This window comes from Periophthalmus magnuspinnatus, chromosome 21 (assembly GCF_009829125.3).
Source record: "Periophthalmus magnuspinnatus isolate fPerMag1 chromosome 21, fPerMag1.2.pri, whole genome shotgun sequence".
Classification (NCBI taxonomy): Eukaryota; Metazoa; Chordata; class Actinopteri; order Gobiiformes; family Gobiidae; genus Periophthalmus; species Periophthalmus magnuspinnatus.
The window spans coordinates 1,416,201-1,439,006 of NC_047146.1; the positions used below are offsets into that span (position 1 = coordinate 1,416,201).

Here is a 22,806-nt window from a genome sequence, read left to right on the forward strand (position 1 = left end):
CTCTTAAAGACGCACTGTGGAACTTTTCTGGTGTGGTGGGCTCCATACTACACTTTCTGATCCGTTATGACGTCACACACAGACCCGGAGTTGTGTTTTTGTTTCATTCTCACATGTTTAACACAAACAAACCCTGCAGATTTAGGCTGAGCTCTTCTCTCAAACTGAAAACGCTCTGTTCCACCTTGTGATGTCATCGTGTGGCGATACAGGAAGTGCTCCACTGTGTTTTTAAACTCCACACACCTTCATTTATAGAATCATTTGGATCATTTCAGCTTCTGGGAATTACCAATCTACTGAACTAAAGGTAAAAGGAGGAGGAGTTAACGTGAAAACTACCACTTGATGACATCACGAGGTGGAACAGAGTGTTTTGAGCTTTGTAGATGTTACAGACGAATAATAAAGTGACTCAAACATGTGTGAATGAAACAAAACACAACTCCAGGTCTGTTTTTGAGGAGGAAACAGTTTTAGAGAATGACTTAAAGCTACAAGAGTCAGTTTTGCGTAATAATCTTAGCATTAGCATTAGCATTAGCATTAGCCAGCAGTTTTTCAGTTCGTCGCTCTCACCGTTTTGTGTCAAATCAAGCTCTAAACATGAGCTCGGACTGACTCCTGAGCTAAAAACGTATCAGGATGTGTTTGCTAACGTTTGTGTTGTGCGTTTATGCTAACTGCTGAACATTCCGCCGTGGACATGCATGTAGAAAGCCCCCGCAGCGCGCCTGAAGAGCGTCACAGTACGGCGTCAAACACTGAGATGACCTGTTGACCCCACCAGACCAGGTTACAGGTCAGATCTGTGGAGAGGCGAGCCAGTTCACAGTAAGAAAGTGTTTGTTTTTTTTCTGAACAATGAAAGCAACGTCTTGAATCGAATAAATGTAAGACGTAAGAGAAGTTTAACGCTGTCCGTGGGTTTCAAAACGTTGCCGTAGCGATTAAAAAAATGGGAGAAAAAGTCCTCTGAACATTGCGTATCGAGCTGTTGTGATGATGTCACTTCCGGGTCGAACCAGAAGCTTCAGCTCTGAGCTAAATCTTACAAAGCTAACATTTAGACGCTTTGAGGATTTAAAATGTTTAAATGTTCGTGAAAAAAGAGACGAATCCTCGCAAAACCCGACCTTTGCGAACGCCGCGGCTCGTCGATCTCACCCCGGGGCGGAGGGAGCGTTTCATTATAGATCCACCATTGTAACCGCAGACTGTTTATGTAAATGGACATAGCTAACCTGCTGTTCCAAACAGGAAGTGACCATGGGCGCACTTCCTGCTCCATCGACTCTCGTCATTTTGGTCTTAAATGTTCGTATTAACCCTCTACATCATCTTGGGGTTTTTATTTTGGGTTTATTTTTTCAGTTATTATTATCATTTTTTTTTTTTGTAATTTTAAGTTCTTTTTTTTTTTTACCTTTTTTTGTTATTTTGAGTTTATTTTTTAACTTTTTTCTGTTATTTTGAGGTTTTTTGTGGGTTTTTTTTTTTTTTTTTTTTTTTCATTTTGAGTTTATTTTTTTTTGTGTGTGTCTCTACATGATCCTGGGTTTTTTATTTTGGGTTTATTTTTTCAGTTTTTTTTGTAATTTTAAGTTCTTTTTTAACCTTTTTTTTTGTTATTTTGAGTTTATTTTTTTAAACTTTTTTCTGTTATTTTGAGTTTTTTTGTGTTTTGTTTTTTTTTTTTGCCTTTTTTAAGTTATTTTTAGTTAAGTTTTTATTTTATTTTTTTATTTTTTGTTATTTTGAGTTTATTTTTTTGTTTTTTTGTGTCTCTACATGATCCTGGGGTTTTTATTTTGGGTTTATTTTTTCAGTTTTTTTTTTTTTTTTTTTTTTTGTAATTTTAAGTTCTTTTTTAACCTTTTTTTTGTTATTTTGAGTTTATTTTTAACTTTTTTCTGTTATTTTGAGTTTTTTTGTGTGTTTTTTTTGCCTTTTTTATGTTATTTTGAGTTAAGTTTTTATTTTATTTTTTTATTTTTTGTTATTTTGAGTTTATTTTTTTGTTTTTTTGTATCTCTACATGATCCTGGGGTTTTTATTTCACTTTTGTGTCTGTAAATCAAGATCTGAACATTAATAACAGACAAATCAGGTCCTTCTTTCCCCGAGGTCGCTCCTGTTAGCGTTAGCAACAGGTTTGATTGACAGCGTTGCTAAGCGCCCGCTCCCTGTTAAACCAGCGGTGCGGCTCTGGAAGGGGCGTTACCTTCAACATTCTCGCTCCCGATTGGCTCTTTGGTTGCTATGATACGCGAGGTCAGAATTCCAAATGTGTAACTCCGCTCCAGATTAGCCGCTATAACTGTTAGCGTCGATGAGCGTCACACTTAACTCCACCACAAACTGAAACTCACGAATATAAAAACATCTCCATGGACTCGAGCTGGTATCTGACCCTCTACCACAAAAGTTCCACAGTGTTCCTTTTCTCAAAGCGACAAAAAAACCACAGTCTTCATCTCGGTATTTCGCTTTATTATTATTGTTTTTATGTTTTTGTTTTGTTTTTTCAGTACAGCACCTTTTAAAAACGACTTCAGCTGCTCAAAGTGCTTTGGATAAAAGTCGAAAAAAAGCAAATACACAGAAACAACACGATACAGAACAAAAAAAAACACCAAGATGCCCCGGTTAGTTTAGTGTTAAATACCAGGGAGGAGGCGGGGGAGTGTTTCTGCAGTGTGAAATACAAACGTCACGGTGATTGGCGGATGTTTACATGTTTAAGTGTGTATTCTGACGTGGTTTGGTGGGGTAATACGGGGAAAATGTGTCAGATCGAGTATCGGCTCCATGATATCGGTTCAGTCGATATCCCGGTGGGGCTTTAATTGGACGTAACGAGACGATTTCCAGGCTGATTTTGGCCCAGAACGTGTCATAATGTTTGAACTTTTCTTCGTACAAAGCTGTTCAGTCTGATGTGAAGGTGAAATAACAGTTACATAACACTGTCGAATCTCTTGTGTAATAAGTCGACCGTGTTTTAAGGAAATAAGTGACATTTTCTGTCCCTGCGCTGGTATCGGTGAATATCAGAATGAGTCAAAGTATCGGTATCGGGGCTGAAAAAGTTGGATCGGTGCGTCTCTTAAGTTTTACGTCAGTGAAGAGGCAGTTTGTGCAGGAAAAGTTGAAGGAAAGTAGAAAAATACAGGAAGTAGTGGACAGTTTCTGACAAATTAAAGGTTAATTGGACAAAATAAAGTGTGTGTTGATTTATTTGTGTCTGATCGTAAATGTTGTGCGGTTTTGGCTCTTTTTGGCTCTTTTTGGCTCTTTTTGGCTCTTTTTGGCTCTTTTGTTGACGTGACGGTGACACGTCAGGCCCCGGGAGGAGGTTTGTGTTTCCAGAAGCTTCAGGACAGTCGGGCTCCGTCACGTCACATGATCGTTCATGTCGGACCATGTGACGGCGCTGACCAATCAGAGCCTGAGCTGATCCAGAGCCACAGGGAGCCACAGGGAGCCACAGGGAGCCACATGGAGCCACAGGTGATGATTAAGAAGAGTTTAAGACGAAGGACGGAGAGGGAGTTTATGATCCCCCCTCTCTCCTCCTCTTCTCTCTTCTCCTCTCCTCCTCTTCTCTTTCCTCCTCCTCTCTCCTCCTCCTCTCCTACTCTCTCCTCCTCTCCTCCTCCTCTTCTCTCTCCTCTTCTCTCTCCTCCTCCTCTCCTTCTCTCTCCTCCTCCTCTCTCCTCCTTCTCTCTCCTCCTCCTCTCCTTCTCTCTCCTCCTCTCCTTCTCTCTCCTCCTCTCCTTCTCTCTCCTCCTCTCCTTCTCTCTCCTCCTCTCCTTCTCTCTCCTCCTCCTCTTCTCTCCTCCTCCTCCTCTCTTCCTCCCCTCCTCCTCTCTTCCTCCCCTCCTCCTCTCTTCTCTCTCCTCCTCTCCTCTCCTCCTCTCCTTCTCTCTCCTCCTCTCCTTCTCTCTCCTCCTCTCCTTCTCTCTCCTCCTCTCCTCTCCTCCTCCTCCTCTCCTCCTCTCTCCTCCTCCTCTCCTCTCTCCTCCTCTCCTCCTCTCTCCTCCTCCTCTCCTCTCTCCTCCTCTCTCCTCTCTCCTCCTCCTCCTCCTCTCCTCCTCCTCTCTCCTCCTCCTCCTCTCTTCCTCTTCTCTCTTCTCTCTCCTCCTCCTCCTCTCTCCTCCTCCTCCTTTCTTCTCTCTCCTCTCCTCCTCTCCTCTCTTCCTCTTCTCTCTCCTCTCCTCCTCTCCTCCTCTTCTCTCCTCTCTCCTCCTCCTCTCCTCCTTCTCTCTCCTCCTCCTCCTCTCTTCCTCCTCTCCTCCTCTCCTCTCCTCCTCTCCTCTCCTCCTCCTCTCCTCCTCTGTCACTGGACACTTGTCACATTCTCTCAGTGTGTGTAAAGGTCAGTGTTTGTGCGTCTTGTTTCTTCGTCTCACACACAGATGACTTTAGCATCAGGCTAATGCGGCTAATCACCTCCTGGAAAGTTCAGCTGCTACGAGTCCAGTCCACTAAAGAACACACACATACACACAACACACACACAACACACACACATACACACAACACACCACATACACACAACACACACACAACACACCACACACACACATACACACAACACACAACACACACACAACATACATACACAGATATATACACACACAACACACCACACACACACATACACACCACACACACACAACACACACATACACACAACACACACCACACACATACATACACACAACACACACACAACATATACAACACACACACATACACACACACAGATATATACACACAACACACACATATACACACACACACACCACACACACACAACACACACCACACACATACATACACACAACACACACACAACATATACAACACACACACAACACACACACAACACACCACACACACACATACACACAACACACACACAACATATACAACACACACACAACACACACACAACACACCACACACACACATACACACCCCCACACAACACACACACACAACACACCACACACACACATATACAACACACACACACACAACATATACAACACACACACACATATACAACACACACACAACACACCACACACACATACACACACACACACAACATATACAACACACACACACAACACAGATATACACACACATACACAGATATATACAGACACACACAACACACATACACTTATACACAACACACATATACACACAACACACATATACACAACATACACACATATTTACACACAACATACACACACACAACACACATATACACACAACACACATATACACAGATATATACACACACACACACACCCCTACACACAACATACACACACACATACACACAACACACATACATATACACACACAACACACACATATACACATAAATAAAATCCTTTAACAGCTTACGTCCTTAGGCTTGCCACGCCAAAGACCTGACTCATAATTTGGCTTGGAGTCCTTAACTGCTTGTCTCCATGGAGATGTTCCTTTTTGATGCTTTAAAGCACATGTGTCAAACTCAAGGCCCACGGGCCAAATGTGGCCCACCACATCATTTTATGTGGACGGCATCATGGGAAATAAAATATCAGACTTAAAATGTCATTTTTTTACATCTATGTAAATGTACATGCAGTATTTGTAATTTGAGTAATAAATACAGAAACACAGTTAATGAACAAGTTAAAAAGGAGCTACATTTATTTTATTTACATTTTATATTTAGTCACATTTATAGTTTTATATCTGACCCTTTGAGAGCAGAACATTTCACTGAAAATGAGTTTAACGACCCTCTAAAGAGTGTGTGTGTGTGTGTGGGGGGGGGGGGGGGGGGTTGGGTGGGGGGTGTGTGGGGGTGTGGGGGGGTGTGTTTTGGTATATGTGTGTATGTGTGTGTGTATGTTTGTGTGTCTGTAGGGGTGTGTGTGGGTGTGTGTTTGTGTGTATCGGGGTGTGTTTGTGTATCTGTGTGTGTGTCTGTGTGTCTGTAGGGGTGTGTGTGTTTGTGTGTGTGTGTATTTGTGTGTCTGTGTGTGTATCTGTGTGTGTGTGTGTGTGTGTATCTGTTTGTGTGTCTGTCCAATAGAAAAGCTCCATTTCATTTGAGATTATCTCATAATAATGAATTCGTCCAAACCTTAAATCACATTGTATTATCTAAATAAACAGTGTGTTTATTATTTTTATTATTGTGGTGGTATCAGGATCAGTATCGAGTATCAGGATCAGTATCGAGTATCAGGATCAGTATCGAGTATCAGGTCTGCTCCTCAGTCCTGAAATCCGAGTCTGAAAGGTTCTCATCCTGATTCTAAATGTTTATGGTCATGGTGTGGTTTGTCCTCTCTCCTCCGTTTCATCCCTGGAGCGGCTCCGTCTCAGGTGGGAATACGGCCGCCGAACTTGACCCTGGAAGTATCCGCCCGGACCGCGTCATTCGCATGTTTCAGTTTTAACTTACAGCTCGAATGTAGCGGCTAAAGAGCTGGACTTTTCCCCCGTCATCAAATCAAATCCAAAATAACACGACGCTGCTAAATTTAAACCCTCCTCGCTCTATTTTAGTCTCATTTAAGAGCAGAGGCCGTTGGTCCTAAACGAGGACACCTGCTCCCGTTTAAAAAAGTGCACACGCAAACATAAACACCACAGGGTTCTGTGTTTTACCTGTATGCTAATCACGAGCTAATCTGCTATTAGCATCATGGGCTGAACTCACTGAAATCAAAGTCCGTACGACAGGTGTTTATGTTTTTATCAGTTGGTTTGTCGGGACAGAACCTGAAAGTTTAAAAACAGAAGTACAAAAGTACAAAAGTAAAAAAATACAAAAGTACAGGAGGTAGAGCCGAGTCCTAAATCATCGTTAAACTTAGTTTTGATTTAATAAGAAAACTTAAATCACATGTGCACCGATACTGAACCGATACCGATGCCTGTACTCGTCAATGTGCTGCCGATATCAAGATCTCACACCAAGAACCAATACCGAGAACCGATACCAGTGTAACTGCACTGCCTCTTAATGTGATGATTTAATTTGAGGTCTCTCAGCTGACCTCTGAGCAGTGACCTCTGACCTCTGTGCAGTGACCTCTGACCTCTGAGCAGTGACCTCTGAGCTGTGACCTCTGACCTCTGAGCAGTGAGGAGGTGACCATAAAGGAGCACGTTTCCTGTTCAGCTCTGATCATGTGACTGTCTATGGAAATGTTCAGAACAATTTTTTTTAAAGTCATGCTCACGAGGCTGAGGTCAAAGGACGGACTGAGGACAGGGGGCGCTCTGGGACAGTGCAGGACGAGGGACTGAGGACAGGGGGCGCTCTGGGACAGTGCAGGAGGATGGACTGAGGACAGGGGGCGCTCTGGGACAGTGCAGGAGGAGGGTCTGAGGACAGGGGGCGCTCTGGGACAGTGCAGGACGAGGGTCTGAGGACAGGGGGCGCTCTGGGACAGTTGCTTGTTTCCTGTGAATGTCCTTAATGTTTTTGACCAGCGTCTGTTTCACTGTTGGATTTTCTGACGTTTTTTTTTCTTTCGGTTAAATCAAAACTCTGGTTCTGCCGCTGGATTTTGAGCTTTACAAAAATGAACTGACGATAAATTGCGAGCGAAGCCTGACGTGGACGTGATCCTCAGACGTTTAGAGTTTGCGATGTCAGAGAAGCCGCAGAGACGACGCTGCTCTTGTCTCTCGTGTCTCAGTTTGGGGCTGGACACCTGCTCCACACAGGACGCCGTTACTGCGGTGGAGTAATAATAGTCGCTCTGAATAAAAAAGCTTGGATATTAAACGTTAAAACCTTTCGTGACCTCATCGTTCGTCGACGGGAGCGAGGGGTCACATTTATATCGACACTGGTGGTGATGCCAGCAACATGTTTTTGTGATCTACTTTTTTCCGTTCTGCGTAAATAAAGTCTAGACAGTTTCTGCGTTTTATGGACCAAGGTCTAATCATCAGCGTTATAAACGTCACTCAGCGAGCGTCCAGGTCGCTTTTTCACCGCGATAATCCGTAAAAGCCTCGGTTATTTGTGAGATGTAAAAATGCCCCGGGGAGGACGCTGGTACGTGTCTGCGTCCGTGTGCATAACAAACAGTCCATAAACAAACCTGGACTGGAGCGATCCGTCCCTCCATAAATCAGAGGCTATCCCAAAAGGCGAGGCTCGGTTCTGGGATCGGAAGAGGGCCGTGGTCCCTGAGCGGAAAAGCACGCGCAGAGCAGACGGAAAGGATAAATCAGCGCGGAGGTGCAGACAGCGGCAGGAGGAACCCGGCTCCCTCGCGGCTACGACACCGACTTTATGACTTTTCATTGGGCTCCGTCGACGATCGGGAGCTGAGCCGGAGCTGCAGGTCAAACCCTGGTTTCTGTCGACTCTAATCTCCCCGGTCACGAGTTCAGAACGTCCCGGAGCTGGTTTTTTTTTTTTTTTTTTTCTGACGTCTGATTTGTAAGACTGTGGTCGATTAAAGACATTCGCTGCCCGTCGATTGGTCGATTTAAAAAAGGGGGCGTGGCGGAAGCTCTTAAAACTATTAGGAATCTCTGCGTGTCTGACCCAAACTGCGCTCACGAGACGTCACCTGCAGGGGGAGCTCATGCTAAAGCGAATATTCACGCAGAAACAGCACTAGATTAAACATGTGAATCTTTTTTTACAGATAAATAACAAATATCAAACGTTCATCCCAAACAAACTGCATTTTGTCCTCTGCATTTGACCCATCCTCCAGAATTTCCGTGGTAAATTTTGGGTTGATGGGAGAAGCTTGAGTAGTCAGAGGAAGCCGATCTCTGGTTGGACTTTTCCGTGTGGAGTTTGCACGTTCTCCCCGTGTCTGTGCGGTTTTCCTCAGGACATCGACCCAGAACGTGCAGAGTAGGTCAAATCCTCCGGCTAAGGTCGTCCTGACTCGGGATGGGACGGTAAACAATATCGTTTATCGTGATAAAAAGAGTCAATCGTGATAATCGCCATCGTATCACCAGAATGTTCAGAAAAAAGGGCAAAGGGGTCTGCTGTCCCGGGCCCCCAAATTTCAATGGACGGCCCTGATCGTCCAGAATGTTCTCCACTAGATCGTAGTTGTTTTAATTTATAACAAAGTATAACAGTTTTTAAAAAATCAAACTGATTCATAAGATTAAAATGATTCATATCCTTAACATTTTAAACGGTCAGTAACTTTAATAACTATCGTGATGTTATCGTTAATCGCAAATATCAACAAGACCAGCCCCCACTGCTCCTCACGCGTTCAACCCAGACACGCCGAAGGTCAAACCGGGTTCACCTCATGGATTTGCATATTATAAAATGTTAAATCCGCTCCGAGAATCCAACCCGTGATCTTCTTGTGTCGAGGCGTGAGCGTTTTTTCGCAGACTAGATTTGCGATTTATTTATTTTATTAAAAGGACTCAGTTTGAAGTTCACATTTTAAACACGTCCTGAAGCATTGACTGAAATCTGAAGTGACAAAGTAGCACAAGAATCACAGGTGAGGTTTGTGCCGACGTAAACGGGGCTAGTGCTGTGAACATTACAGCATAAAAAACGCACGATTTAGACCTGGTGTCTGGATCAGAGCGGATTGTGATGGATGATGTGGCTCTTCAAAAAGGTTTCACTGTGTAAGTTTTGGCTGATCTTGTGTCTGGAGCCTGTCACTGTCACTTTAGCCTCCTGGTTTGAACATCTGCTCCTCCAGATGTCCGTGGGATGTCCTGTAGATATTTTTGGGGCTTCTGCTCCTCCAGATGTTCGTGGGATGTTTTTGGGGTCTCTGCTCGACCAGATGTTCTTAGGGTGTCCTCTGGATGTTCTTAGGGTGTTCTGTAGATATTTCCGGGGTCTGTGCTCCTCCAGGTGTCCATGGGATGTCCTGTAGATGTTTTTGGGGTCTCTGCTCAACCAGATGTTCTTGGGGTGTCCTCCGGATTTTTTGGGGGGTTTCTGCTCGTCCAGATGTTCTTGGGATGTCCTGTAGATGTTTTTGGGGTCTCTGCTCGTCCAGATGTTCTTGGGGTGTCCTCCAGATGTTCTTGGGGTGTCCCCCAGATGTTTTTGAGACCTCCGCTCCTCCAGATGTTTTTGGGGTCTGCTCCTCCAGATGTTTTCGAGGTCTCCTGGAAAAGCCCATTCCTCTCCCACCTGCCTCTCCCTGACCGCAGCCACATGTGCTGCTGTCTGCTGCTTCACTTTAACTGCAGCTCTGGGACTATTTTAAGAAATTACACAGTAAAAGTGTAATATGTTAGGACTGCGCGCTGCTCCAGGCACCTGCCCTCACCTCTGCATTATGTGTCTTAAAGGCGCTGTACCTGATTTTTACCGTCTCAAAATGTGAAAAACAGAAGTAGTTCATTTTGCAGCAGCCCAAACTTGATGGAGAGCGTTTTTTTTTTGTCAGTTTATCGTAAACATTTGAGCTCAGCACATTTAAGGGTTTACTCTCGTGTCCATGTCCAGATCATCATATTCTGTAGGATGTTTCCAAGTTCTACGTTTCTGAGGAGGCTAAACTAAACTTTTATTATTGGTGATATCAAAACCATGATGTCCTCAGGCAAGACAACGCCCATAGCACAGATTGGCAGCCTCGCTTCTGTCAGCGTGCCCCAGGGCAGTTGCGGCTACAATAGGAGCTTATATTTGACTAATGAAATTATTATTATCATCAAAACTCTGACTTTCTGAGATAAAAGCCATAAACGCAAAGCCAGAACCTGGACTTCTCGTCTCAGAAGCGCCCGAGGACCACGTGGACGCCTCATAATTAGATGCAGACAGAACACCGCGGTCTCACTTTGACCCCACGAGCTGCTTTTACAAAGACCCCGGGGCAGCGCACTTTTTAGAGCGTAACATGGAGCCCCTTTACGCCCGGTTCTCTCGGTTTGGTGCGCGCTTGTTCCTGTGACGTTCTCGTTAGAGCTGCAGTCGATTAAATAAACTCTTGTTGGGTTAAAGATGTGTCGATTGGTCGATTAAAAAGGGGGCGTGGCTACAGCTCTCAAGGCTATTCTGTTTCTCTGTGTATCTGACCCAAACTGCACTCACAACACGACACCTGGAGCGGGAGTTCATGCAAAAACTACTATTTATGCAGAAAAAAAGAACTAAAAAAAGGCCGATTATACAGGTAGATTCACTCCCGAAACTTCAGCTAAACTCACTTCATGCCTCTTTTGCTTTCTGCTCTTGTCCCGTATAAATCTAAGCAGAAGCTAAAGTTCTACCTCATAGAACCTTTAGCCTAATGTTAAACCAATGGACATTTGAAGATGCTAAATCTATAAATACATGTAGCTTTAGCGTTCACTCTTTTTGTGCACTATAACACGGTCCATGTTTTTACCAGCAGTGACCCCAGCAGTTTATTTCCCCGAGGTCACTCCTGCTAGCGTTAGCAACAGGTTTGATTGACAGTGTCGCTAAGCACCCGCTCTCTGCTAAACCAGTGTTGCAGGGTGGAATGTGCGTTACTTTCATCGGCCTTGCTCTGGATTGGTTCTTTTGTCGCTATGATACTTGCAGTTGGAATTTCAAATATGGAACTTGGCTCTAAATTCACTCCTATACCTGCTCCAGCTCTGTGGTGACGTCACACTCACTCAGTCACTTCTTTATGCAGTCTGTGGTCACTGATGGTTAGGTCAGTGTCGGTGACGTTGGGTCGTTGTTGTTGCTGGTTGGGTCATTGTCGTTGGTTGGGTCACTATCGTTGATGATTTGGTTGTTGTCGTTGTTGTTGATGGTTGGGTTGTTGGCGTTGATGGTTGGGTTGTTGTTGATGGTTGGGTCATTGGATTCAAATGATCCAGATGATTCTAGTGAAGGTGTGTGGAGTTTAAAAACACAGTGGAGCACTTCCTGTATTACCACATGATGACTTCACAAGGTGGAGTGTTTTCAGTTTGAGAGAAGAATCTGCAGGTTTGTGTGTTAAACAATAAAAAAAACATTCTTTTATATCAGATTTTCCACTGTCGTTGATCGCTGAGTTGTTGATGGTTGGGTCACTCTCGTTGATGGTTGCGTCACTGTCATTGATGGTTGCGTCACTCTCGTTGATGGTTGCGTCACTGTCATTGATGGTTGCGTCACTCTCGTTGATGGTTGTGTTGTCGTTGATGGTTGTGTTGTCGTTGATGGTTGTGTTGTCGTTGAAGGTTGGGTCGTTGATGGTTGTGTTGTCGTTGATGGTTGCGTCACTCTCGTTGATGGTTGTGTTGTCGTTGATGGTTGTGTTGTCGTTGATGGTTGTGTTGTCGTTGATGGTTGGGTCGTTGATGGTTGTGTTGTCGTTGATGGTTGTGTTGTCGTTGATGGTTGTGTTGTCGTTGATGGTTGGGTCGTTGATGGTTGTGTTGTCGTTGATGGTTGTGTTGTCGTTGATGGTTGTGTTGTCGTTGATGGTTGGGTCGTTGATGGTTGTGTTGTCGTTGATGGTTGTGTTGTCGTTGATGGTTGTGTTGTCGTTGATGGTTGGGTCGTTGATGGTTGTGTTGTCGTTGATGGTTGCGTCACTCTCGTTGATGGTTGGGTCGTTGATGGTTGTGTTGTCGTTGATGGTTGTGTTGTCGTTGATGGTTGTGTTGTCGTTGATGGTTGGGTCGTTGATGGTTGTGTTGTCGTTGATGGTTGCGTCACTCTCGTTGATGGTTGGGTCGTTGATGGTTGTGTTGTCGTTGATGGTTGTGTTGTCGTTGATGGTTGTGTTGTCGTTGAAGGTTGGGTCGTTGATGGTTGTGTTGTCGTTGATGGTTGCGTCACTCTCGTTGATGGTTGTGTTGTCGTTGATGGTTGTGTTGTCGTTGATGGTTGTGTTGTCGTTGATGGTTGGGTCGTTGATGGTTGTGTTGTCGTTGATGGTTGTGTTGTCGTTGATGGTTGTGTTGTCGTTGATGGTTGGGTCGTTGATGGTTGGGTCGTTGATGGTTGTGTTGTCGTTGATGGTTGTGTTGTCGTTGATGGTTGTGTTGTCGTTGATGGTTGGGTCGTTGATGGTTGTGTTGTCGTTGATGGTTGCGTCACTCTCGTTGATGGTTGGGTCGTTGATGGTTGTGTTGTCGTTGATGGTTGTGTTGTCGTTGATGGTTGTGTTGTCGTTGATGGTTGGGTCGTTGATGGTTGTGTTGTCGTTGATGGTTGTGTTGTCGTTGATGGTTGCGTCACTCTCGTTGATGGTTGTGTTGTCGTTGATGGTTGTGTTGTCGTTGATGGTTGGGTTGTTGATGGTTGCGTCACTCTCGTTGATGGTTGGGTGTGAGTCAGTGTGTGGATGATGGATCTGCAGGTTGTTCTGACTTCGGTGAGTGCGTCTGCAGCTGCCTGGTTCTTCCGCTCAGAGGAATGTCACTGGCACGTGGCCCTCTCAGTGCAGATGTGCTGATGCTGTCAGAGGAGTCCCCCAGAGCTCCAGACCTGCTCCTGCAAGATCAACGACAGGAAGAGACACACGGCTGTTTGTCTCACCGTCCCCTACACCGACGCTTCACTCTCACTCGTTCATTAAAGGTTCCGTATTACACAAAACTGATGCGTGTGAGTTTTACCTCGTGTCATAACGTCGTGACCTCCTCAAAAACAGACCTGGAGTCGTGTTTCTAAATGTGTCTGAGCTCTACCCGCCTCTAGTATCGAGTATTATTTTAGTACTGGACACGTCGAGCTGCTATTTCTATTTTATATTGAGACTTTTTAAATATATTATCAAACAGATAAAAGTGAAAATGTGGAGACTGAAGGTTTAATAACGTGAATTTATAGGTTCTGTATCACAAAACTGAAACTGAGCCTTATCCTCCTGAGACTCGAGCTCTTTCATGGCTTTATTACTTTCTCTTTGTTATCTGGGCTGATTGGGACCAGATGAGTGTAAAAACAAAGAATTATCTCTTTACATTATGCACTTTCTGAGGAAAATGATGTAAATCAAATGTCCTCATATGTGACATTTTAATCATTTTCATAAAACGTTTGAATAATGATTTACAAAAACTATTTATTAAGACCCTGAAACAGCAACATTTGTCCTGAGTAAAAACAAAATGAGAAACAACAATCGTGTCTCTTGGAACAAAGTGTCTCGTGTGAAGAGCTGCAGACAGGAGCAGGAAGAAAAAATAAATAAATAAAAATAAAATATTCTAAACATTCTAAACTGTTAAAAAATGAATTGTATAATATATTTGCATTGTTGTTGTTCTTGTTGATGTTATTCTTTTGCATTGTGGCCTAGACGACCCAAAATGTGTTGTCCACATATGAGGACGCCAGGTCTCAGGAGGTTATGTCATGTTCTGACGCTGTTTCCTCCTCAAAAACAGACCTGGAGTTGTGTTTTGTTTCATTCACACATGTTTGAGTCACACTTTATTATTCGTCTGTAACATCTACAAAGCTCAAAACGCTCTGTTCCACCTTGTGATGTCATCAAGTGGTAGTTTTCAAGTTAACTCCTCCTCCTTTTACCTTTAGTTCAGTCGAGATAAGTGGCAACTCCTGAGGATTCAAACGATCCAAATGATTCTATAAATGAAGGTGTGTGGAGTTTAAAAACACAGCGGAGCACTTCCTGTATCACCACATGATGACATCACAAGGTGGAACAGAGTGTTTTCAGTTTGAAAGAAGAATCTGCAGGTTTGTGTGTTAAACATGTGAATGAAACAAAAACACAACTCCAGGTCTGTGTGTGACGAGGAAACACATATGATACTAAGGAATAGATACGATACCGATTCCGATACCACGATGATAATAAATAACATTCTTTTATATCAGATTTTCCATTTGTGGGAAATATATATTTAAAAAAATGATAATATTGCAGTTTATTTTGGAGACATGCACACTTAAAATATCAAGTATACTGTTTATAACTTAAATTATTATAAATGACGTGTGATTTGATTCATGAATGAGTCTTTTGAACGATTCCTTAACGTGAACAGCTGGAACCAGATCTCATTTTTAAAAGAACCAAATCTTTTTCAAATGCGTTTACTTTTTAACCTGATTAATACTGAACCAGGACAGGAATCGCCTCAGAAGCAGAGCCGGCGACTCGAGTGAGAGACTTGAGCACTAAAAAGTATATTTGGCGTCGTAATAAAGTTTTATTTAGAAGATTCATGATTCCAAAGGGTAAAGTCACTCTCAGTTTGAACCATTTTAAACACGTCTGAGCCTTGGCCGTTTCTCTTTCAGTTCTCACTTTGGCTTCTGTCGTATAAACTGTGAAAGAGCCAGTCGTTTGAACGGCTCTTTGAAATGAACAGTCCCAAAAGAGTCAGATCCCATAAAAGAGCCAGAGTCACTACAACTGACCTAAAAAGAGACAAACATGTTTCATATAAACCAGAGCATAAAGTCACTTGTGTCGAGTGATTCTTTAAAAAAATACCATAAAATATGGTCTGAATAATGTGAGATCAGCAAAGCCCCACCTCCACTGGAGACGCACCGATACTCAGATCAGTCCAGGAGATCAGTCAGACCGAAGACGAGACCGAGTCTGACGTCACAGCTTCAGCTCCAAACGAAGCTCATCGAGGCCAGAAGAGGAAAAACTCTGGACCTCGACAAACTGTTTAAAATGAACTGGTTCTGTTTTTCATGTTTTTAAGACGATAAAAATACGACACAGACTTTAATGGTCTCGTTAAATGTGATTCTCGTTAAATGTGATTCTCGTTAAATGTGATTCTCGTTAAATGTGATTCTCGTTAAATGTGATTCTCGTCAAATGTGATTCTCGTCAAATGTGATTCTCGTCAAATGTGATTCTCGTTAAATGTGATTCTCGTTAAATGTGATTCTCACTAAATGTGATTCTCGTTAAATGTGATTCTCGTCAAATGTGATTCTCGTTAAATGTGATTCTCGTTAAATGTGATTCTCGTTAAATGTGATTCTCACTAAATGTGATTCTCGTTAAATGTGATTCTCGTTAAATGTGATTCTCACTAAATGTGATTCTCGTTAAATGTGATTCTCACTAAATGTGATTCTCGTTAAATGTGATTCTCGTTAAATGTGATTCTCACTAAATGTGATTCTCGTTAAATGTGATTCTCGTTAAATGTGATTCTCACTAAATGTGATTCTCGTTAAATGTGATTCTCGTTAAATGTGATTCTCGTTAAATGTTTGTTTCATATTTCAGTTTTATTCTTAATGTTTTTTTTCTGAACCTCTTTAAAATGGCCACTGTGGTTTTAGATATTGAATCTAAAACTCATCACAATCTCACCCTAAAAAAATCTGCAAAATGTGTTTAAAACATGACTCGAGTAGGACTCAACAGTTACTCGAGTAAATGTATCCGAGTACTGCCCACCTCCGCTGGCCGTACCTAATATTGTTGTAGCTTCTGTGGCTCTGTTGAGTGCGGCCTCTGGGACTCGGGCCTGTGCTCCAGCTCTCAGCAGGACAGGAAGTGTCTCAATGCGCCCTCTGCTGGACGGAAGTCACATCTTCCTCCCGCTGTCGAGGCCAACAGTTCACATCCTCTCAGTGTGAGCCAGAAGATACAGAGCGAGGAGAAAGGGCGACAGCGAGGGAGGAGGAGGAGGGGGAGGGCGAGGAGGAGGGAGAGGAGAAAGGGCGACAGCGAGGGAGGAGGAGGAGGAGGGAGGGAGGGGAGGAGGGAGAGGGAGAGGACAGAGACCGAGGGGACGAGGAGGAGGGGGGAGGAGGAGGGGGAGGAGGAGGGGGAGGACAGAGATCGAGGGGACGAGGAGGAGGGGGAGGGGAGGAGGGAGAGGAGAAAGGGCGACAGCGAGGAGGGAGGAGGAGGAGGGAGGGGGACAGACACCTTCCCTTTCATGACCGTGGGGAGAGTGGCTCGTTTTACTCAAAGTCAGATTATTGTGGGAGTTATAAAAAATCCGATAATAATCAGATTACGGGGTGTCGGTGTCTGTAGTCTGATTATGATCCTGACTTTAGAAAACACATCTGATGAGAGACCAGAGGAAAAAACAAGTCGTTTTTCCGTTTCATTTGAATGGAGCGCAGTCAGTGCAGCTTGAGATTAGAGATAGACCGATATATTGTTTGACCGATATATCGAGCCAATATTTGCACTTATAGCGTATCGACTATCGGCCTTAAACACCAGCAGAGGGCGATATTTTGTGACTAACCAGCTGCCTACGTCTGCATAAAGAAAATATCGTTTAAATTTAACACTTCAGTCCAAACACAAACTGGAGGAGCCACTCCACAGCTCTGATCCAGTCTGTGGAAAGACGAGGTCATGGTCGACTTTGTACGAAATTCAGATTGGATCATTTTGGTAAAATGACAAAAATCGATCTTGAAACATCGGCAGAATTTATCGGCCTCGGCTTCACTGGATTCTAAACAACCGGTATCGATATCGGTCGAGAGGGGGTGGAGGTGCAGAGAGGAGGTGCAGAGAGGAGGTGCAGAGAGGAGGTGCAGAGAGGGAGGAGCGACAGGTGCAGAGACAGAGACACGACTTCATAAAGACTTTATCTGGACACAGGAGTTTGTTAAAGACTTTATCTGGACACGGGAGTTTGTTAAAGACTTTATCTGGACACGGGAGTTTGTTAAAGACTTTATCTGGACACGGGAGTTTGTTAAAGACTTTATCTGGACACAGGAGTTTGTTAAAGACTTTATCTGGACACGGGAGTTTGTTAAAGACTTTATCTGGACACAGGAGTTTGTTAAAGACTATCTGGACACGGGAGTTTGTTAAAGACTTTATCTGGACACAGGAGTTTGTTAAAGACTTTATCTGGACACAGAGAGTTTTTTAAAGACTTTATCTGGACACGGGAGTTTGTTAAAGACTTTATCTGGACACAGAGAGTTTGTTAAAGACTTTATCTGGACACAGAGAGTTTGTTAAAGACTATCTGGACACAGGAGTTTGTTAAAGACTTTATCTGGACACAGGAGAGTTTGTTAAAGACTTTATCTGGACACAGAGAGTTTGTTAAAGACTTTATCTGGACACAGAGAGTTTGTTAAAGACTATCTGGACACAGGAGTTTGTTAAAGACTTTATCTGGACACAGGAGAGTTTGTTAAAGACTTTATCTGGACACAGAGAGTTTGTTAAAGACTTTATCTGGACACAGGAGTTTGTTAAAGACTTTATCTGGACACGGGAGTTTGTTAAAGACTTTATCTGGACACGGGAGTTTGTTAAAGACTTTATCTGGACACGGGAGTTTGTTAAAGACTTTATCTGGACACGGGAGTTTGTTAAAGACTATCTGGACACGGGAGTTTGTTAAAGACTTTATCTGGACACAGGAGTTTGTTAAAGACTTTATCTGGACACGGGAGTTTGTTAAAGACTTTATCTGGACACAGGAGTTTGTTAAAGACTATCTGGACACGGGAGTTTGTTAAAGACTTTATCTGGACACAGGAGTTTGTTAAAGACTTTATCTGGACACAGGAGTTTGTTAAAGACTTTATCTGGACACAGAGAGTTTGTTAAAGACTATCTGGACACAGGAGTTTGTTAAAGACTTTATCTGGACACAGAGAGTTTGTTAAAGACTTTATCTGGACACAGAGAGTTTGTTAAAGACTTTATCTGGACACAGAGAGTTTGTTAAAGACTTTATCTGGACACAGGAGTTTGTTAAAGACTTTATCTGGACACAGGAGTTTGTTAAAGACTTTATCTGGACACAGAGAGTTTGTTAAAGACTTTATCTGGACACAGAGAGTTTGTTAAAGACTTTATCTGGACATACAGAGGCTTAACGCTCAATTGTCATTTGAACATTTAGTGCTGTAGAAAAGCAGCTATAGTGAAAATAATGAATATAATACAAGTTAGCAAACAACAAAATCAGTTTTTACAACTCTTGTAGCCACCAAGTCCTTTGGCGTGCCATAGTGCAAACTGCATCATTCTGCACACAGCCGTGCGGCGGCCGGTTCAAGTCCCTCCGAGGTGTCCAAAATGAGAGGAGCGAAGCTAAACGAGGTTTAACCGAGAGGTTCTACTGTGGAGAGATGGAGCCCGATAGTCACGAGGTGTCGCTGAGTTCTGCTGAAGCTCCACTGGAATGGTGCCGTGAAAATGAAACTTCAGTAAATTGCACTTGTTTCCTACATTCACTTTGAGCCCGGGGCTCCTGCCTCCATTTTGGTTCAACTGCACCTGCCAACAGTGACCACCAGGGGACTCCCAATGAACAGGTTACATCAGCGTGATTAAAGGGACCGACGGGAGTTGGATTGAAGCCAATTCAGCGTGTGGAGGCGACGGTGTGTCGTAGACCCTGAATCTGAAGTGCTTTTGTCCTGTTGAACTGTCCTAAATATGGAAACCCGGTGCAACCTCCTTTCATAAAACCCCGGTCACTGTCGGCAGGTGCGGCCCTGTCTTTGGTCTGTCCCGTCTCAGAGGCAGCCGCAGCGGTCCACCACCATGGACGGGATCTTGCCGTAGATGATCTGCTCCTCGTGGTTGAAGTAGAGCATGTTGATGGGGGACATTTTGGTGGGGGTGCAGCAGGGGCCGGCGGTGCCGCGGGGGTTGGCGTTGTTCACCAGGTGGGTGTGGGGGTACTTCTGCAGGTGCATGTACTCGCACTCGCCTGAGCAGTAGTTGGCTTTGAAGCGTTTGGGAGCGATGATCCAGTCATAGCCGAAGTCCTCGAAGTCCACGGTGAGCGGATATCGGCAACAGCGAGACTCGGACGAGTTGACGTCACAGTCCAGCCCCACGTCTCTGCGCCGGCGCTTTGGAGGCTCCGCCATCTGCACCTCGAGGAAGGGCATCTGTGTGAGAGAGAGAGAGAGGGGCTGTGAGCGCAGTGCACGTCCTGTAACAGCTACAGTGTGAGTCATGTGACTGTGTGAGTCATGTGACCGTGTGAGTCATGTGACCCAGTCTCAGTTGTTGCAGCTCCTCCGCTGGCAGCAGTTTTCATACATGTCAGTGATGTTATGAAACAGTAGGGGGCGCCCTGTGTCATTGATAGTGAAGTGGATGTGACTCATTGGAATGTGCAGGTGAAGTGTTGATTAGCACAGTTCACTGAGGTCTTGGGCTTGAATGGATAAAAGCTGCACTGGGCACAGCACACAGCCTTTAATGGGACCAAAACACAGAGTCTTTCACATGTACAAGTCTGGCCCGGCCCCAGAGCCTCTGTAAGGGCCTGGACACTCAAACGCCCTGTGTCCGAGTCTGAACGCAGCTGAAACTGGAGCACACGTCCTGACTGGGGTGACAGTTCAATTCTCACTTCTGCACTGCTTAAAGTCCTTGACCAAGACAAGTCCCTGTGAGCAGCTGCTGTATGAGGTGGGACTGGAGTTTAGGGAGGGGCCCCGGGCCCCACACAGAGACTGAGGCAGTTTAATGGAGGTAAATAACTATTTCAAAAATACTGCTGCATCTATAATGTGACATTCAAAGCCAAAGTGCAATTCTTCATTTGGAATTATTCACAAATATGTGTCACGCTGTGGCCTTGGAGACGGAGGCACTGGTGCTCAAGTCTGGACAGGCCCCTGGAGACTCCAGTGGCGCAGAATGACATGTCTGTCCCAGGGCAGCTGGTTTTGTTTAGAGCGCAGTGATGCAGCAGCCTCTGGTCCTAAGGTCTACATAAAGCTTTGACCCAGACTGACCCTCTGTCATGAGTGTGTAAAAAACTCACCAGCCCCTCTTCCCCGGGCGCGGCGCTCGTCACGGCCAGGTCCCGGCCTCTGGAGTCCAGGGCTCGCACCTCGATGCCCCAGTTGGTCTCAGGCTGCCGTAGCCACACGTTCAGCACCTGCTTCACGTCAATGCTCTGCCACGAGCTCACCCCCGCCGTCACGTCGATCTTTAGAGAGCGGATCCGAATGTGTACGCCCCCCGCGTGCCCCGGGGCGAGGCGCGAGAGCTGCAGGAACACCGTGGTGGGCTCCGGGGACGGGCGCAGGTGAACCCACAGCTGAGCGCGCAGCACGCGGCTGGACTGAAGCTTCTGCTCGAAGGAGAAGAGACAACACTGCGGCCGGGCCTCCACCTGCACCTGTGGGCTGGCTGTGAGGACAGGACAGAGTCACATTCAAGAGGCCAAAGCCACGTGCACTCTGAGCTCAGAGAGACGAGCCCCTGCACACACACGGCACACGCACGGCACACGCACGTTACACGCATGTTACACGTGCTCAGACTCAACACAATAAGTTACATTTATATGATCATGAATATGCACTGTCCCATTTAAATAAAATAAAAAAGTGTTTAAGGAACTCACACCAGCGCCTATGCCAGATTGTGTAGCAAAATTATTATTATAATTATTCAAAGTAATCATTATAAATAAATTATTAATTTATTAGAGAGAGAGATGAATAAAATATAATATAAAAAACGTTGTGGCATTTAAACTTCTTTGTTATCTTAAGTACTAATACAAAAGATCTGCTCAAATAAATACACCTAGTCATCGGTGCAAATAATATAAATATAACAGACTCATTCAAAAGAGTCAGTGTTTGTGATTCTGGAGGCTCTGGGTGAACGCGAGGGGTCCGTGCCCTGAAGGATGAGGGCAAACACGGGTTTGTAAAGCTCTAAACACTCGCACAGAGAATCAGATTACAGCCTACAGCAGATTCTAATGAAACCAGGCTCTGTCCAAGCAGTGTAGCGCATTCTAAACGGGACCTTTCTGTGCGTAAAAGCCGCGCGTAAAAGCCGCGCGTAAAAGTCGTGCCACACTTACGCTCCATGGCCATGAACATGATGGTGTCAGTGGTCGCGTGCTCGTCGTCCTCGTGCTGCACCGGGTCCCTGTTGTCGTCCCCCAGCACGTCGTACTGGTCCAGCAGCTGCTGCAGCGGCGGCGCTCGCGGCAGCAGCGCGCGCATCGTGTCGCGGCTGATGTTTGGCGCGTGCTTCATGCGCAGTTTACTCAGGATCTGCGTCTTGATCGCGTTGAGCCGCAGTGTCCGGATGTGCTGCCGAGCCTCGCAGCTGGAGCACGGCCGGTCCCCCTCCTCCGGCCCCGGGACGGGCTCCGGGACGGGCTCCGGATCACCGAGCACCGGCGGCCCCACAGCCAGGAACAGAGTCACGCACAGCGCCAGCCCCGACACGCGCATCTCTGTCGGACCGAGGAGATGGAGAAATGTCGCATCACGCTTCATTTGCGCGCGCCTTTTATACCCAAACTTTGCGCGCTTCGTGTCGTCTGAAACTTTGATTGGCTGAAGAGCAACAACTCGAGCCGTGCACGCGCGCGAGGCGTGCGCGCGCAACAAGTGTCCAGCACGCGCCCGGGCTCAGCAGCACGAGACAAATGTGCTTCATTTCCTCTGACACGGGTCTGTTTTGCTCCTGGTCCCAGGAATAATCATCATCAGAAATAACATCGTAACCATCGTGCGCAGGTCACGTGCGCTTCAGGTCAAAGGTCTTGGCACTTTTTTAAACTGGGGGCCAAATGTAAACTGGTTTGGATAAAGCACTTCCAGCCGCGGACACGAGCCTGGCCCGGGCCCGTGCGCGTGGCCTGTGCTGTGCGCGCGGCCTGTGCTGTGCGCGCGGCCCGGGCCTGTGCGCGTGCCCTGCTGCAGGTGTTTGATGCAAAGAGTCCGAGCTCGACCTGCTCAGGGGTCACTGGAGTTCAGGTGTGTGTGTGAGGACACGGCGCCCTCCAGCGGCACAGTGAGGTACAGCGTGATGAAGAGGACGCCACGTGAGGAGGAAGAAGAGCTGCGTTTACACAGAAGGACTGAGGAGAGAGAACAGA

At 45.2% G+C, this 22,806-nt stretch overlaps 1 protein-coding gene across 1 annotated transcript; it reads right to left on the reverse strand.

The window, feature by feature from the left end:
• Window positions 1-19,409: 19,409 nt before the first annotated feature.
• On the reverse strand, window positions 19,410-22,156 carry mstnb (myostatin b). The gene is made up of 3 exons (XM_033987420.2): window positions 21,778-22,156; window positions 20,719-21,089; window positions 19,410-19,831 (listed from the first exon to the last, which is right to left on the reverse strand). Exons 1-3 carry the CDS (start codon window positions 22,154-22,156, stop codon window positions 19,451-19,453), a joined length of 1,131 nt encoding a protein of 376 aa, XP_033843311.1. The 3' UTR covers window positions 19,410-19,450.
• Window positions 22,157-22,806: the final 650 nt, after the last annotated feature.

Bases quoted from the DNA above. Each gene is read 5' to 3' on its own strand.
- mstnb (XM_033987420.2), bottom strand. From the start codon at position 22,156: ATGCGCGTGTCGGGGCTGGCGCTGTGCGTGACTCTGTTCCTGGCTGTG. The intron at 21,090-21,777 runs GTAAGTGTGGCA...CTGTCCTCACAG, and splicing joins CATGTTCATGGCCATGGAGC to CCAGCCCACAGGTGCAGGTG. The intron at 19,832-20,718 runs GTGAGTTTTTTA...TCTCTCACACAG, and splicing joins CGCCCGGGGAAGAGGGGCTG to ATGCCCTTCCTCGAGGTGCA.